At 38.0% G+C, this 17,540-nt stretch overlaps 1 protein-coding gene across 7 annotated transcripts; it reads right to left on the minus strand.

Annotated features, from left to right (window-relative positions):
- Positions 1-1,318: 1,318 nt before the first annotated feature.
- Positions 1,319-11,571, minus strand: LOC116220302 (proteolipid protein 2-like). Of its 7 annotated transcripts, XR_004163557.2 has the most exons (7): positions 11,121-11,428; positions 10,633-10,785; positions 10,365-10,463; positions 9,976-10,124; positions 9,676-9,803; positions 8,011-9,291; positions 1,319-1,512 (listed from the first exon to the last, which is right to left on the minus strand). XR_004163557.2 is itself a non-coding variant. In XM_042707633.1 (5 exons), exons 2-5 carry the CDS (start codon positions 11,208-11,210, stop codon positions 2,248-2,250), a joined length of 501 nt encoding a protein of 166 aa, XP_042563567.1. In that variant the 5' UTR covers positions 11,211-11,251; positions 11,435-11,571; the 3' UTR covers positions 2,129-2,247. The 7 variants fall into 7 exon arrangements, 2 of the variants coding, with proteins under 2 accessions (XP_042563567.1, XP_042563566.1); XM_042707633.1 differs by lacking the exons at positions 1,319-1,512; positions 8,011-9,291; positions 9,676-9,803; positions 9,976-10,124 and adding exons at positions 2,129-2,406; positions 11,435-11,571 and having other exon boundaries at positions 11,121-11,251; XM_042707632.1 differs by lacking the exons at positions 1,319-1,512; positions 8,011-9,291; positions 9,676-9,803; positions 9,976-10,124 and adding an exon at positions 2,129-2,406 and having other exon boundaries at positions 11,121-11,251; positions 11,367-11,447.
- Between the last annotated feature and the right edge of the window lie 5,969 nt (positions 11,572-17,540).

The following is a 17,540-nucleotide window of genomic DNA, read 5'->3' on the forward strand; positions in this document are numbered from 1 at the left end:
AGAACCTTTATGGTTCTCCGACGGTTGTGCAATGTAAAAACCCTGTTATTGTAACTGAGAGATTCCTTGTCCTTTTTCTTTAGTTGAGTCTGTGACAGCAAAGTTGTACTGACTGATGATAGCTGAGCCAGAGGGAAGAGTGGATATGTCCATTGACTACTTGAAGACATGCAAAGGAATGACTATGGCAGGCGAAACAGTCAGTCCAACAATCCTTCAAACTCTGAAGAGGTAAAAAACAAACAAACAGGGAACAGCAGTACTTTATGGAAAACTTTACCATGGGTAATTAACTTAAGCACTGACAGTCAGATTGCTCACAGTGAGTTTTTTTTTTCTAAAGAAGCCATACAACTTTGATCCTTAACATTGCATTGAACTGTCATGGGATGCTAATACAATAATTATTTTTCTTTAAATATTCAGGTTCTTTGCTTATTTTCCATCATTTGCAAAACTGTACCTGTCAATGTGGGTTGTTACATCATTGTACCCCTTGCTGAGATAGTTTTGGGCATTTTCATGCTGATCATCTTTACAAGGGGATTGGAGAAGACTTCCTTTCATGTCCACTGGCTTTTTTATGTAAGTCTTTTAAGAGCAAATAGTACTTTACCACTTGCAAATGGCCACATAGTTGTGGTTTAAAGGTTTATTTACAGATCCATACACATTAATTTAAGTCAGGTCCCTGGGTCAGGTCCTCAAAAGGCCTTCAAAAGGAAAAGTGTATCTATTTCAGTGTCAGAATGTTTGTTTGCCTTTCAGGACCTCCTCAGAGCTGTGACTCGGTCAGTAATACTGTTGATCACCTCAGCCAACTGTTTCATCCACCTGATTGCCAAATCAGCGGCACTCATAACAGGAGAGGTGAGGGCTGTCAGCTGGTCCAAGTGAGGGGTGATGGAAAGACTTTTCTGGTAGCTCTAGTGTCCTTGAAAAGTGAGGTGTTGCTCTTTAAATAGACCAAAATCAGCTTTTTAGATTTATTTCAAGAGCTAGTCTTATTTTTGCGGGTGAACTTTCATGAAATTGTGCAGTAATGGAGAACAGATGGAAGCGATGTGCTGTTGAGCCTCTCAGTCAAACACAACATGCGTCTGCATCAGGACTTTGGACATGGTTGAATGACGAAATTGTGTGAAATTGATGTTGATCATACTCATTCACATTCCATTGTCTTTCAGGTTTTTGGATTGTGTGCAGGATGCTTGTTTGGTTATGATGCGTTCTTAGTTTATTCCATGATAAAGAGTAAAAATATGTCAGTGGTGGCAAAAAGTGGTTTACTTTGGCATGGATGCATGCTCTATGGGTTGTTTAATTTGCTAAAAAGATGAACTTGGAGGGCCTTGTAAGGGGTTGTTGTTCTTCCTTGTATGTTAGATATTGAATATTGGACTTGAATGACAGTTCTGATATAAAGACAAGTGACTGGATAGCCTACTAGCTGGCTAGTTCAGTCTGTTACACCATTCTGCCCACAGTGGTGTAAATTGACCAGAATCTCACCTAACTCAGTCTCAGTCCAGCGAAGTAAGAGAGCGAGCCACTTGCGTACTCCCTTCTTATACTTTTTTGTAGCCTTGTGTGCTACAGTTTCTCCCAAATTAGGTAAGCTATTTCTCTATTGGTTGCTAGAGTCTTTCTTAAAACATACATGTCCTCCTTCAACATGCATTTGTTCACCTCTGTCCTTCTTGTTTGTTATCTCTACTTTTACACATTTCATGACTGACACTCAGGACTTCCTGTTTTCTCTGCCTTGCACATTTCAAAAGACACTCAAGCACTTTGTAGCACACTCAAACACATGTTTCTTGATTCTATTATTTTACTCTTCAAGCAGTTTCAGCAAACATACATTTTTATAGGTTTATCAAAACATGGCCTAAGCCTGAAATGCATTAGGATTGATTCTTTGGGTGACGGGTCCATTTCTCTGTGGCACATTCAACAGCATGCTGCCTGCCAAGGAAACAAGCTCTTTTGAATAAAAATAGTCTCCTTTAAAATGCTGAATCACATTCGTTTTGATTGGCTGAGACTCCATCAAGTCACAGCTCCAGTGACCTCTGTAATGACAAACATCAGATGGTCAACAATGGCATGATATCCTAATGTTTCGTTTAAACATCCTCATTTCCATTGCATGACTGGAAGACTTACACTGCATGGATTATTAGTGTCCATTACATAGCAACCATTTGACAAAAGAAAAGTGTAGACTGTAGAAATCTAAGCTACCTAGGCAATGATTATTTCGCCAACACCATTTTGTTGTGCTCCAACACCATTTTGTCCTGAAGTCGTCTGGTCGGTGTTAGCTATTTTTCTGCCCTTAACGATAGAAAACCCTAAGAGGGCATCATAACCAAATAAAACTCCAGCACCTAGAGCAAAGATCTGAGAGAAAAATGACATATCAATGGTGCATTGGATTAAAAAAAAAACAGAAAAACACTTTTTAATATCAACAATGCAACACAGCTTAACTTTTAACTACCAACAAACTTGAGTTCTTTCTTTAAAAATGTATAACTGAACTATGAATTCTTCTCTTAGTATCAGTGTCATTCTTAGAGTTTATTTTACAAAAACTGAATTTATGTGTGCTATGCCACTGTCAGAAAAGTATGACCTCTCACCTCTGCCATTATTGCTGTAGAGTCACCATATGTATGGGCAAAACAGACCATCGATGTGATCAACAAGAGTGGGGATGCAATCATGGCTCTGAAAAAGTCCTGAAAATTGCAGAAAGGTTATTAAATTAGGAAAAAAAACAGACTGACCATCTTACCCAAGAGTGTGATTTAAACAAAGAATACAGGTTTGTGGGTGTGTCATGCTAAACATTAAATGACTGGAAATGCTATGCCCTACAGAACTTATTAATTATGAACACAATACTTACACTCCAAAGCCAGTGGACTTCATAGAACTTCTTATCCAACCCCCATGAAAATATGATTAACATAAATGTGGCCCATACCATCTCAACAATAGGGGATACAATGAAACATCCCATAGATGCAGCTTTGCAGATAATGGCAAGGAAGCAAAGGACCTGAATATTCAAAGAAACAGTCACTCATTTATTTCAATATTCTATCATTATGTTGTTGCTATACCAACAGCTCTTTTAAGACAAAGTAGCTGTTATGTTTTAGAAGACACATTAAATGTATCTATAGGCAATCATAAGTAGTATAATGCATTTTATAGAAATCTGTATCTATCAGTCTGTATGGCCACCAGCAATTAATTTCAGGAAGCTAAAGCAAAGTCTCCATTTTGTCTTTCTCTGATGCATATACAAGATGGTCATGGCTCTGAGGGTAATACAAGATGAACTTACGATTTCCCCCGCCATGGTCATTCCTTTGCGAGTCTTCAAGTATCTGATGGTTGCACTGAGAGCTCCCTGTTCTCCCTCTGACGCTTGCATAGCTGATCAGTGCAACTTTGCTCCCAAAAATCTAAAGAAAACTACATACACTGGGTTTCAAGTGAGAGTAATAGAAAAAGGATGGTCGAGGGAACTGCAAAGTTGCTTACTAATTAACTCTTAAAAACTACTAGCATAAGTTTCTAAAACACCTTCCTAGAGTTGACCTAGATAAGACTGGTGTGATTCTGTGCAAACAGGATGCGATATTTAAGGTGACTCACTCAACGTCTTGACGGAAAATGTGCAATGCAGTAAATGCTGTTCTTACACGTCCACAGAATGTCGATCGATGTAGTGATCAGCCGGGACACAGGGGGAATACCAGGTTTCATGTATTCACATGAGCATGTATCAAAATGGATTCAGGAACTACCAGTCTACAAAACCTACCTTGAAAACTATATGAATCTGCATAATGTCACTTTTTATATAAAAAAACACAAGGAAAAAGTCTGCATTCGCTCTGTAGGAAAATGCTTAATCCTCTGTCTCTCGCATGTGTTCAGAGTACTTCCTCTTTCAATTCCCTCTTGTACTTTTTTTCTTCTTCTTGTGGTGGAAAGCACAGGCCAGTCAACTGAATGACAGACACAGATGTACGATTCCCCAAATGCATATGGTTTATTTTAAATCAAAGTGTAAAGAAAAAGGACAACATTCACAGATGTACTGACACTAGTAGAATTGCTTTGATGTACAGGCCTTCAAGGGGCTAAGCATTTATGGCCTGCTGAGTTCAACCACCAAAAGAAAACACACAAACACAACAAATTAGAGGATCCAACCCAAAATCAAACCATATGTGGTGGGCCGACTGCACAGTGGTTAGGCCTCTCACCAGCCTGCTCTACAGACCTGTGCAGCCCCACTTCAAGCCAAGCTATGGCTTCACTAGTCATGTACAGGCCAGTCAACCGAATGACTGACAGATGAGTTTCCACAAAAGCATATGGTTTTATTTGAGCAAAGTTTAAAAGGAAAAGGACAGTTACACATGCACTGGTACTGATAAGAGGGCTTTGATGTGCAGACCTTCCAGGAGCTAAGCATCCATGGCCTACTGAGTTAACCTAACAAAAAGAGAAAACAGAAACAAAAACACACAAGCACAGCAAATGCTATGATACAACCCAAAATCAAATGATAAATAAATCAGTGCTGCCAAATCAAATCACCAAACACAATCCTTGGGTGTAAAACCAAACATCAAAACTATAATACTAATGGCAGGACAACTCAGCAAGGCCCTAGCACACTTATCACTCTGGGATAACACCACAACAAAAATAAATAAACTAAAATTACTCTGACAGTGTGGTTAGTCAAACAGTACAGTGAATCATATAATTATAAGAATGCAAAAGTTTAATTATGGTCGATATCGCACACGCACTTACACACCACAAGCATACAATACACAGAACGCACCGCAGACACGCCACAACTACACCATACCGCCTGCCTGGAGCATGTCGGATGTTTAGTTCGTCGGGTAGCTCTGTTGGATTAAACAGACGGTGACAGTCAAGCAGTGAAACCAAGCAGTGAAGCCAAGCAGTGTAACAAGCAGCCCACAATAAAGCAGCGTCACGTAGTGAGAACGCAGCACAGGATGGTAGCAGACAAACCCAGCAAAGCAGCAGCCAACAAGCCTCTGTAACAAAAGGTCAAACTTTAACAAATGCAGAGATTTTACGTAATTATGTACCCACCCGTTGCAGCAACATACCTGTAACACTGTATTTTAGTTCTAGCGCCAGGAGACCGTAGCAGTCCATACACCTCCACCTATACTGCACCAGAGAACAGGCCACCATTACCCCACGCTTATTGTTTTGTTCGTTTTGTAAAAATCTGTTTTGGGGTGGATGTCGCATCACCCATGTAAATAAATAGTTATATTTTTGTAAGAAAGCCACCATCTCTGTGCCGTGTTTTTTTCCCTCTGCAATGCCCATTCCAACAAGCATACATTCCAAATCGTGGGTTGGCAGACTATGGCCATTTTCACAGTCATTATAGATTTTGGATTCAGCACTGATTGATGGCTTTGATATTTCAACTCTTCCATTCGTTTTAATTCTACATTCACAGATTCAGAGCCACAAACGCCTTCAGTGTCTCTGTCATATCAGCTTTTTGCAGGATTCATGGGCCTTTTTCTCATTGCCATGACTTTGGTGGTTATCGTGCTAACCTTGAGAGGAAAACAAGCAGGTAAATGACCACAGGATGTAGTACTTTATTTGTACTACAATATCACTTTGGACCAAGAAATTTGGTAGTTGATAACCCTAGGTAATTCATTGTGTTTTTGAGTCATTAGGTTTGTTTGTTATTTACAACGTTTTTAGGAAGTGCCCTTTTAAAGGTCATATGTGATCACTTGACACAATATCTCAAATCACTTAAATGGAAACTGTAAAATGATGTTTTTTTTTGTTCCTGTTTAGCTGACATCATAAACTGGAATTTAACTGTGATAATAATTCTTTCATGTTTGTGTTTGTTTTGACCAGGCCCAGACAAGACCACCTATGAGGAAAGTAGCACCGTGTAATCTTTTATACGCAAATGTTCTGTTCACGATGTCCACATACATGCTTACTCATACGTTTCTTCTAGTATCTTCTTCTTCTTCTTCTTCTTCTTGATACAACCAGTGTATTGTTCATGACCACAACATACCTTAGTCTTTTGGATTGTCTGCATATAGCAAATGTATTGCTTACATGATGGTTAAGAATGCATATGGATGTTCAGCTGATGTGCCAACTACTGACTGGTGTAATTTGATCAAAATTGATTTGATTTGACCTCTTCCATTTACATGACATTGTGCTATTGTTGTCTGATAATTCTCTCTCATTTGACAATGAAATACTTTTACCTTTGGTTGGAGTGCTTGAGACACAAAATAATTCTAGTCTTCTTTCTTTATCTTTAATTCCATCATGCTGAAGCAGACAGTTAGCAAGACATATGTTCAGCTGTGTCACTAACTTTTTATACTATTTCGTAGTCTTTGTTTTAATTGGGAATGTTATTTGACAATCTTAATAGTAAATTCTAGTCATTCTAATTTTTGGTGGTGGGGTTGAAAAGGAAGGGCTGTGGTTATCAGTAGGGAAGAAAACTGTGACGTGAAACAAAGAATGTAGAAACACATCGTAAGAAAAGAGAGGAACAGATAATGAACATAACGAAATACACAGTTACATCGAAAGACCAAAACCAAGTTTGGAAGAACCTCTTCTTTCTATTTCAGCTTTTACTCTAACCTCATATGGAGACTATTTGGTGGTGCCTGGAGGAGGTCTGTTGTTGCATAATTTCAACTAGTACAGTTGAGAGTGAATTAACCATGCTGGAGAACCCCCAAAAGTTTCTTTAGCCCCCCCAAAAACAAATATATATATATTTATTTGATTTTGAGATAGTCAAATTCACACCTAACTGATTTAGTGAACTTATTTTGTTAAATTTTTAGAGTTAGAAATAAAAAAGTCTCGAGTAGCACAGGAATCCCGCTTGTTTGAGACTGTGGTGTCAAGCACAGGGCTCTGTTTGGTTGTGAGTGAGCGAGCTTCCCGAGCGTGCAGACAGACGGTGATAACGTCTAGTAAACAGACTGGGAGCGACTGTCCGACCCAAGCTGGTGAAAACTACCATAATCAGCTGCTGGATATAAAGGTATAGCACACGAAGTTTAAAAAAGTAAAAGAAACGAAATGGTTTAATTATTACAAGTTAATTATAGATGTCGTGGCTCTCTTTTATCATGCCAGTTCATTGGTCCTGTGGGTATGCTAGCCTACTCAGTAGCTCAGCCAGCTATAACTAGCTAGTGAACTCTGATTTAGCTACAGTATAATTAGCACCTATCTCAGCAGATGTCTTCAATATGTTTATTGTTTTGCCATATTTCTAAATCTCTCTGAAATGATGTTATTTGAGGGGATTAGGTAGAGTTGCAACCTTGTTTTGGACATGGCTGAAAGACAGGGAGAAGAAGAAGTAGAAAATGTTTGCAACTGTAATACATATTTTCCAAATACATTTTAATTAGACTAATCTGGATATATCATGAGTGACAAAACAATACAATTGTTTACTAAAAATGTCATGTAGTTATGAATAACGAAATAAAAAAGGCTCATATTATCCCCTGCTTGTGTGGATGATGAAAGGCAGGAAATGTGCAATTTAGGAACAGGAGTGAGTGTGAGTGTGCTGCAACCAAGTGAGGCCATTACTGACTACCGCCATGCCAATGACCTTGATTGAGTGTTTTCAAATCTGATCCAGTCAGTGGTGGAAAAAAGTGGTTTACTTTGGCGTGGATCCATGCTCTATTGGTTGTTTAATTTGCTAAAAAAGATGAACTTGGAGGGCCTTCTAAGGCTTATTTGTTCTTCCTTGTATTTTAGATATTGAATATTGGACTTGAATGTCAGTTCTGATATAAAGACAAGTGACTGGATAGTCTACTAGCTGGCTAGTTCAGTCTGTTACACCATTCTGCACACAGTGGTGTAAATTGACCAGAATCTCACCTCACTTCTGCATGAATGCCACCCTCACTGAGCCCTCGTTCCCAGCAGCAATGTGGCCTCATGGGTATTGATTTCTTCTTAATTTTCTGCAGTCTTGTTCTCCATCATCCATTTTGTAACTCTCTCTCTCACACACATACTTATGTACCATGCCTTAATTAAGATCTAAACATATATCTTAGAATGCTTGATAATATTACAGGTGATAACATGATTTAATGTTGCCAGGTGAATTGTTTTTCCTGGATAATATATACTACTCTACCGCATTCTACTATCCAATTAAGTTTAGCACTTTTAAAGTTTAACATGTTAATTCTTTAATCATTTATTCACACTCACACCCACACATATTATGCTTTATTTTAAATGTAAATACAGCCTGAGTTGGTGAAAAATCCCATTGCAGGAATATTATTCTTAGCCTTTTAAACATTTTTAAGCTTATTGTTAAGATTATAATAAGTAAATCTTACTACAATAACAACCGTGCCTCTATGCAACAAAGTGTACTGGAAAAGGCAAATGCCACTGAAGTACACAGTGAAATCAACCGGATTCAAGGGTTTATGGGAGAACATAAAAGTGACTGTGAGGGAATAGGAACAGGAACACTGCAGGTAAGAGGAAATACTATATAAAGCACATAATTTTCCTCAGAACCATACTGTTCCTTGTCATTCGTGTTCCTCAATTGTATACACATGCTAGACAAATGCAAACTAGGGCATAGAGAGTTTTACCTAACTCTAATTTATCAGAAGGTTGGGAGGATCTACAAGGCTGCAGTCAGATGCACTGTTTGAGAGAAGAGTACTTGATCTTTCGTGGCTTTCTCAGTGCCCTGGTGTAATCATGTCCTCTGCACACGTAAGCCTTCTGTATGTTCCTTGTGCACTAGGGTGCCCTCTGGCTGACATACTGAGTAATAAGTAACAGTAACAGAGTAGAAACACTTCCTCTCTGTGTTGTACAGCGTGTTCCATTTAATCTGACTACTGAGCACTGCCATACTTTATTTCTTGACCTTCTTGCAAGTGTTGGATCTTGGAATGTGCCATAAACTGATCTGTGAAGCATGTTTACGTAAGAGGGAAATAGAAATGAAAGGAGCTCTCCACAGCATGGCCAATTGTGCTTAATTTGTCATTCTATGTCACACTTTACTTCCTGTAAAGTGGTCTGCAAGGAAATACTGTAGTTTGGATTCCCTTTAAGCCTTTGCTCTGAGAGGGATAGTGGTGATATTGTACAGTAACATATACTGTAGCTATAAGCCACCTATGCAGAAATAAAGAAAGGTGCTAGGTAGACATATATACAGTGGTACAGTGGTAGAGAAGTCGTTTAGTAATCAGAAGGTTGCTAGTTCGATTCCCTGTCGAAGCGTCCTTGAGCAAGACACTGAACCCCTAATTGCTCCTGATGTGCAGTGTGCCATCAGTGTAAATGTAAAATGTGTATACATTGTAAGTCGCACATATGTAAGTCGCTTTGGATAAAAGCGTCTGCTAAATGTAAACATATAAATACATTTTAATGGAACAGTATATTTACTGTGTATTCAGTGTGGTTTCAACAGATGCTACATTTTCACCCTTCACCTGAAATTCTAACTTCATACAGATAACAGAAACAAAAGCAGTCGCCTTCACAAAAACCTACCACATTGCTGTATGATGCCTGCCAAGGAAACAAGCTCTTTTAAATAAAAATAGTCTCCTTCAAAATGCCGAATCACATTGTCTGTGATTAGCTGAGACTCCATCAAGGTCACAGCTCCAGTTACCTCTCTGTAATGACAAACATCAGATGGTCAACAATGGCAAGATATCCTAATGTTTCGTTTAAACATCCTCATTTCCATTGCATGACTGGAAGACTTACACTGCATGGATTATTAGTGTCCATTACATAGCAACCATTTGACAAAAGAAAAGTGTAGACTGTAGAAATCTAAGCTACCTAGGCAATGATTATTTTGCCAACACCATTTTGTTGTGCTCCAACACCATTTTGTCCTGATGTCGTCTGGTCGGTGTTAGCTATTTTTCTGTCCTTAACGATAGAAAACCCTAATAACCAAACAAAACTCCAGCACCTAGAGCAAAGATCTGAGAGAAAAATGACATCAATGGTGCATTGGATTAAAAAAAAAACTGAAAAACACTTTTTAATATCAACAATGCAACACAGCTTAACTTTTAACTACCAACAAACTTGAGTTCTTTCTTTAAAAATGTATAACTGAACTATGGATTCTTCTCTTAGTATCAGTGTCATTCTTAGAGTTTATTTTACAAAAACAGAATTTATGTGTGCTATGCCACTGTCAGAAAAGTATGACCTCTCACCTCTGCCATTATTGCTGTAGAGTTACCATATGTATGGGCAAAACAGACCATCGATGTGATCAACAAGAGTGGGGATGCAATCATGGCTCTGAAAAAGTCCTGAAAATTGCAGAAAGGTTATTAAATTAGGAAAAAACAGACTCACCATCTTACCCAGGAGTGTGATTTAAACAAAGAATACAGGTTTGTGGGTGTGTCATGCTCAACCATTAAATGACTGCAAATGCTATGCCCTACAGAACTTATTAATTATAAACACAATACTTACACTCCAAAGCCAGTGGACTTCATAGAACTTCTTATCCAGCCCCCATGAAAATATGATTAACATAAATGTGGCCAATACCATCTCAACAATAGGGAATCCAATGAAACATCCCTCAGATGCAGCTTTGCAGATAATGGCAAGTAAGCAAAGGACCTGAATATTCAAAGAAACAATCACTCATTTATTTCAATATTCTACGTTTATCTCATATTATGTTGTTGCTATACCAACAGTTCTTTTAAGACAAAGTAGCTCTTATGTTTTAGAAGACACATTAAATGTATCTATAGGCAATCAGAAAAAATGAGAAATTAAGTAGTTTTACATATTAGCGTGAAGTTTAATGCGTTTTATAGTAATCTGGATCAATCTGTATGGCCACCAGCAATTAATTTCAGGAAGCTACAAAAGCAAAGTCTCCATTTTATCTTTCTCTGATGTATATACAAGATGGTCAAGACTCTGAGGGTAATACAAGATGAACTTACGATTTCCCCCGCCATGGTCATTCCTTTGCGAGTCTTCAAGTACCTGATGGTTGCACTGAGAGCTCCCTGTTCTCCCTCTGACGCTTGCATAGCTGATCAGTGCAACTTTGCTCCCAAAAATCTAAAGAAAACTGCATACACTGGGTTTCAAGTGAGAGTAATAGAAAAAGGATGGTCGAGGGAACTGCAAAGTTGCTTACTAATTAACTCTTAAAAACTACTAGCATAAGTTTCTAAAACACCTACCTAGAGTTGACCTAGATAAGACTGGTGTGATTCTGTGCAAACAGGATGCGATATTTAAGGTGATTCACTCAACGTCTTGACGGAAAATGTGCAATGCAGTAAATGCTGTTCTTACACGTCCACAGAATGTCGATCGATGTAGTGAACAGCCGGGACACAGGGGGAATACCCAGGGGCGGCCCTAGCACATTTGGCGCTCTAGGCGAGCTTCACTCCTGGCGCCCCCCCCCCCCCCCCCCCCCCCCCCATACAAAAAAAAATGTCCCCCACGAAAACGGAATTGCAACTTTCAAACGCTATTTTGCCCTGTAAGACTGAATTTCTTTCACATAAACACAACAACGATGGCGACGATGAACAAACAGTAATTCAAGAACAAATCACTGAGAAAATGTCACGCCTGTGCTGGACTACGCTCGAGCCACGCCCCCTGTTCAACTGTTTATGGACACACACATCTCCACGTCATCTTCCCAATAGCCTGCAAATAATGTTTTCTTAGTCTTCTAAAAGTGAATCTAAAATGATTTAACAAAAGTATGTATTATCATCATTTGTTAAATGTAGCTATTATGTAGTTATTAAGCATGTTGGTGTATTTGGACAGCCTGACATTTTTTATTCCAAGATGCATAGCTCTTGAATAGTTTAATCATGTCTAATTACTGGCTAGCTCGCTCCACCAAAACTAAAGCTGTCCAAATTTGATTACTCAATTTTTTATGACGCAAAATGACGCAAATTGCGGTACAGCTGAACTTGAACTGATGTTTCGACTGAAAGGCAATAACAAGGAACGTCACAAGTCACTGGCTAGCTAGCGTTAGCTAACTAGCAAGATTACGTACAATCCATTCGCTAAAGTTGACAATTCATACTTGGATTTTTGCCAGTATTCCTCACTTGTTGACAAGTTGCCGTGTTTGGCTTCCTTAATGGGTGTGCTATGCAACGAGTAAGATATGTGTAGTGTTGTTGCACTGGCTATTGGCTTTATATGTGCGCCCCTATTTTAATCATGTGTTTTTTTTTATAATGTAGAATAAATGGACATATCATTTTTTATATACCCGCCTCTGTAAAATCCTTAAAGAACTATGTGACAGAGAGTAGGAAAACTTTCAATGATAAGGTACATCTTTTCTTCTTAACTCCACTAAAGTGCCGGGGGCAATTCACGCATTCGTCAACGTTTTCTTATCTGGAATTCATTCTAGGCTAGAACAGGATTTAAGGATTTACCTTTCTCTTTGGCACGTTTCTCTTCTTCTTCCTTTCTTTTCTTCTTAAATTGCGCCCCGGATGGCTTTTGCCTCTTCATTATTTTGAAGATTTCAAAGTTTCTTGAACACACACACACTCTAACCAAACGCCTCACTGTGCAAGCATGTTCTGATAACACCAAGGACGTAGGCTTCCGTTTTCGATTTTTGGCTCATTTTACCCTAATGTTAGATTTTTTTTTATGTCAAAATATTGGTTGGAGATATAGAAGGGGGCGCAAAAAAACTTCTGTCCAGCAAAAAAAAAAACCACAATTCTTGTTTTTTTTTTTTTTTGCTGGGCGCAGTTTTTTGCGCTCCCCTCTGAGTGGCGCCCCTAGGCGACCGCCTATTCCGCCTGTAGGAAAAACCGCCCCTGTGTGTGTGCCATCAGGTGGTTGGCGTATCCAACAACGCGGCTGTCCAGTCTTTCCTCTCATTGTCCCCCTGGTATCCATGGGGCACTACAATGGTTAAAAAAAAAAAAAAAACTTTACTTTTAGGATTTCGGTGATTTTTTTAATTTAATGACATGTTCAACAGGTAGAATTTCACTGTATTTGTGATTTGCGACCACTACATGTGGTGAGAGAAAGGGACAACGAGTGATGCTGTGAGATTGAGGAAACATCGAGCTCTTTGCTAAGTCATGCAGCTGCAACTAACTTCAGAGATAAAATAGAGTTGTTATAATATATAGTATATACTGTATATATATAGCTTCAAAGTGAATGTACACAATAAAAGGCATTTACACTAAAATGTACTGGCATGTATGCTCACACACACACTCTCTCTCTCACACACACTCTCAGACTTGCTGAAAAAGTAAATAGCATAATAGTTATATCAAACATATATATATTTATTTTTTCAGCAGCCTGAGAGTGTTAGTCATTCTAATTTTGTTGAGGGGTTAAAAAGGAAAGGCATATTAGTAGGGAAGGAAAAGAAACTGTGACGTGACAAAAAGAATGTAGAAAACATATTGTAAAAGAAAAGAGAGGAACAGATCATAAACATAACAAAATACACAGTTACATCGAAAGACCAAAACCAAGTTTGGAAGAACCTCTTCTTTCCATTTCAGCTTCTATTCCAATTACTTCCTCATATGAAGATTGAAGAAGAGGGGAGTATGAATATACATGTCTGTTTTTGCATAATTTCACCTAATAAGTTGAGAGTGAATTAAAGGCCCTCTCTCAGTTTTTTCTCCAAAACCAAGTTTGGAAGAACCTCTTCTTTCCATTTCAGAGCCTACTCCAACAGTGGCTCTCTTCCATAAAGCTTTGATTGGTGAAGAACCCGGGCAACAGTTGTATGCAGAGTTTCTCCAATCTCAGCTGCTGAAGCTTGCAACTCCTTCAGAGTAGTCATTGGTCTCTTGGTGGCCTCTCTTACTAGTCTCCTTCTTGCACGGTCACTCAGTTTGTGAGGACGGCCTGATCTAGGCAGATTTACACATGTGCCATAATCCATCCATTTCTTGATGATGGATTTAACAGAATTCCAGGGGATGTTTAGTGCCTTGGTCATTTTTTTGTATCCTTCCCCTGACATACTTTTCAACAACCTTTTCTCTGAGTTGCTTGGAGTGATCTTTGGTCTTCATGGTGCAACAATAGCCAGGAATACTGATTACTGAATACTGACCAGTGAATGGACCTTCCAGACACAGGTGTCATTATACTACAATCACTTGAGACACATTCACTGCACACTGATCCCCATTTCACTAATTGTGAGACTTCTATCACCAATTGGCTGGACCTCTGTTGAATTAGGTCAGTCTATTTAAAGGGGGTGAATACTTATGCAATCACTTATTTTCATTACATATTTTTATTTAATTGACATAACTGTGTAGAAATCTGTTTTCACTTTGACATTAGAGAGGGCTTTTTGTGATTTTTTTTTTCTTCCAAAAAGCCATCTTATATTGACCATGACTGATTTATAAAAGCAATAAAAGGGTAAAACATCCAAAGGGGTGAACACTTTTGCAAGGCACTGTAGCTATGACAATATAGTACACTTTGTTATTTGTAGCATACTAAGTTAATTTCCTAATAATAAGTAATAAGTAGGACGCCCACACCAGATGTTATTTATATAGCACTACTACTGCACAAATGCAGAAAGTATGTCATCTGAAAAAGCTGGTGTGTGCCCTTTTAGGAGGGGTTTGTGGATAGCACAACCACTTCATGAAACGCATGTGACCATTGAGTTGCACAGTTTATGACTCTAGCAGTACATGTCTTTGTCTTCAAGGTTGGACCAATGTTTTTCAGCATTAATATCCATCACAGACATCAAAATGGAGAAAACCAGCAATATACAGTGGATAAGGCTATTGATGTCTCTTTTCTGTTGTCTTCATTTGCACATTTGGCATTGAGGAAATCCAAAAGTAACAGAAAGTAATCAAGTTACATTACTTTAATATTGTGATACTTGCATTAGGTTACTGAATACAATTTTTAACAGGTAATCAGTAATTGTATCGGAATACATTTTTAAAGTAATCCTCCCAACCCTGTCAAGGACCACCCCACATCACCCACAGGGCAACCGTTGAAAGGGTGAATCCGATGCTCCATCAGATGTTGCGAATCCTGCATGATTGAAAAAAGAGTGAATGGAAGGAACATTTGCCTCATAATGTGCAGGTTCAAATGTAACAACAAACCTTTACTATCATCAAGTTTGTGCGTGTTGAACTAGATATTCTTTTGGAAGTGTTCAAGGATACGTTTAACGTATGGGGCGCCGTTTGTAAAATGTTGCACGTTCGAAAATCCTGCTCAGTTTTGGTACATTTAGCATTATCATATGGAAAAAAAAGCATGACAATATTCAAATGTCACTTTTTCAAGCATTTAGAGATAAATTCATGTAAATTCATGCGATAACTTTTCCAACGATCATTTTTGGCAGTAACACAAAGTTGTTAAATAATATAAATCTTTCATCTAAATGTTATTGTTAAATGTTAAATGTAAATGTTAAATATAAATGTAAATGTTAAATGTAAACGTAAATGTTAAATATAAACGTAAATGTTCGATGTTATATATAAATGTTAAATATAAGTGTTAAATGTAAATGTTAAATGTAAATGTAAATGTTAAATGTAAATGTTCAGTCTACATGTCAGACTTGACGACAGAACATTACAATATTTACGGTAATTCATAGCTTTCAGTCACACTACAAGGGATACCTGTCCTTGCAGGCAAAAGCGAAGATGTCGACCAACAGTGGACATCGTCGAGCAGTGCAGCCTACTCAATTACGATCGCCATCAAACACCGATCATACCACAATAGCCAGACAGAGATATCTAGAAAAAAATTACATTTTGGGAACCTGTGATCCCTTTACTGCACCTGCTGATATTTGTATTTCTATAACGTCGTAGAAGTCCCTGCCTGAGCTCCAGTTTGGAGATATTTACATCTATCTAATAGAAAATCCGTCCCCCTAGTACACACCTCAAAAACTGAAAGCCTACCAAAAGCACAGATAGTAATTTAATTTTCAGAAGGGGATGGGTTCATAACGATGTCACCTGGAAGGTGAAAACTAATAAACATCTTCATTATCAGAGCAAAGATGATTGCCATTTAGCTAGCTACCAGCTAGTGAGCTACATGCTGTTAGCTAGCAGCCTTTAGCCTACCCAACACTGTTCTTTATCATTTGACACAATTTCCTGGTTAACACAAGTACAACCACCTGGTCTGGCGAATGACAACTGAAATTATCTTCCCAAGTATTTTCTACTGGCATTGTAGTATTACCAGTTGGATGACAAAATACAGTAGCCTAGCCTACTTGCTTAGGTACTTGTCGCAATCTCAGAGCAGAAACCGGGTAATCCAATTTTAATCGTGTTGATGCTTTGTTTCTTGACTTTATTTCTTGATCTATTCCCGTTTTAGGTAGTTATTCTGATAAATGAGGCGACCAAAACAGGGTTACTGCTTTTATTGCAAGCTCCAAAAATAAGGCTACTTTACTGCCCGCCTGAGAAAAGTTGACCCAGAAGACGTCTACAATCAGCTGGAAACAGCCGGGCTTGTCTCCTCGCCGATTTGAACAGCCAACCGAGCAACAACTGTCTGGCATTTTACTACCTATGTCAGACAATTTTAAAGCGGATATATTAAATAGTCTTGAATGAAAGATGGTCAGTTCCTGTATAAATTCCAGTGGTTGACAGCTGTGGAGTGTATTTCTTGCCCGCAAGCTGGTAATTCTGACGTGACGTGAAAACTATGAAAGCCAATTACCGTAAATATTGTAAGGTTCAGTCTTCAAATCTGACATGTAGACTAAACATTTAACATTTACATTTACATTTACATTTACATTTACATTTACATTTAACATTTACATTTAAAATTTACATTTAGCATTTAACATTTAACATTTATATTTAACATTTATATATAACATTGAACATTTACGTTTATATTTAACATTACATTTACATTTATATTTAACATTTACATTTAGATGACATATACATTTATATTATTCAACAACTTTGTGTTACTGCCAAACATTATCCTTACATGAATATCTCTCTAAATGTTTGAAAAAGTGACATTTGAATATTGTTGTGCTTTTTCCCCCATATGATAATGCTAAATGTACCAAAACTGAGCAGGGTTTTAGAACGTGCGACATTTTACAAACGGCACCCCATATTAACGGAGCTCTCTCGATGTTCATTATTTTTATTTACTGGTCATTTTGTTCCTTTCATGTTACAAATTAAACAAATGAACACAGACGATCTTAATGTTGAAAGAATTAAAAATGCTATTTTTTGGTGATGATTTGTAGAACAGATACTATTGTCCTTGCTCCTGCAATATCATGTGCATGTGTCTTTTCA

Source organism: Clupea harengus, chromosome 4, assembly GCF_900700415.2.
Source record: "Clupea harengus chromosome 4, Ch_v2.0.2, whole genome shotgun sequence".
In the NCBI taxonomy this organism is placed as follows: Eukaryota; Metazoa; Chordata; class Actinopteri; order Clupeiformes; family Clupeidae; genus Clupea; species Clupea harengus.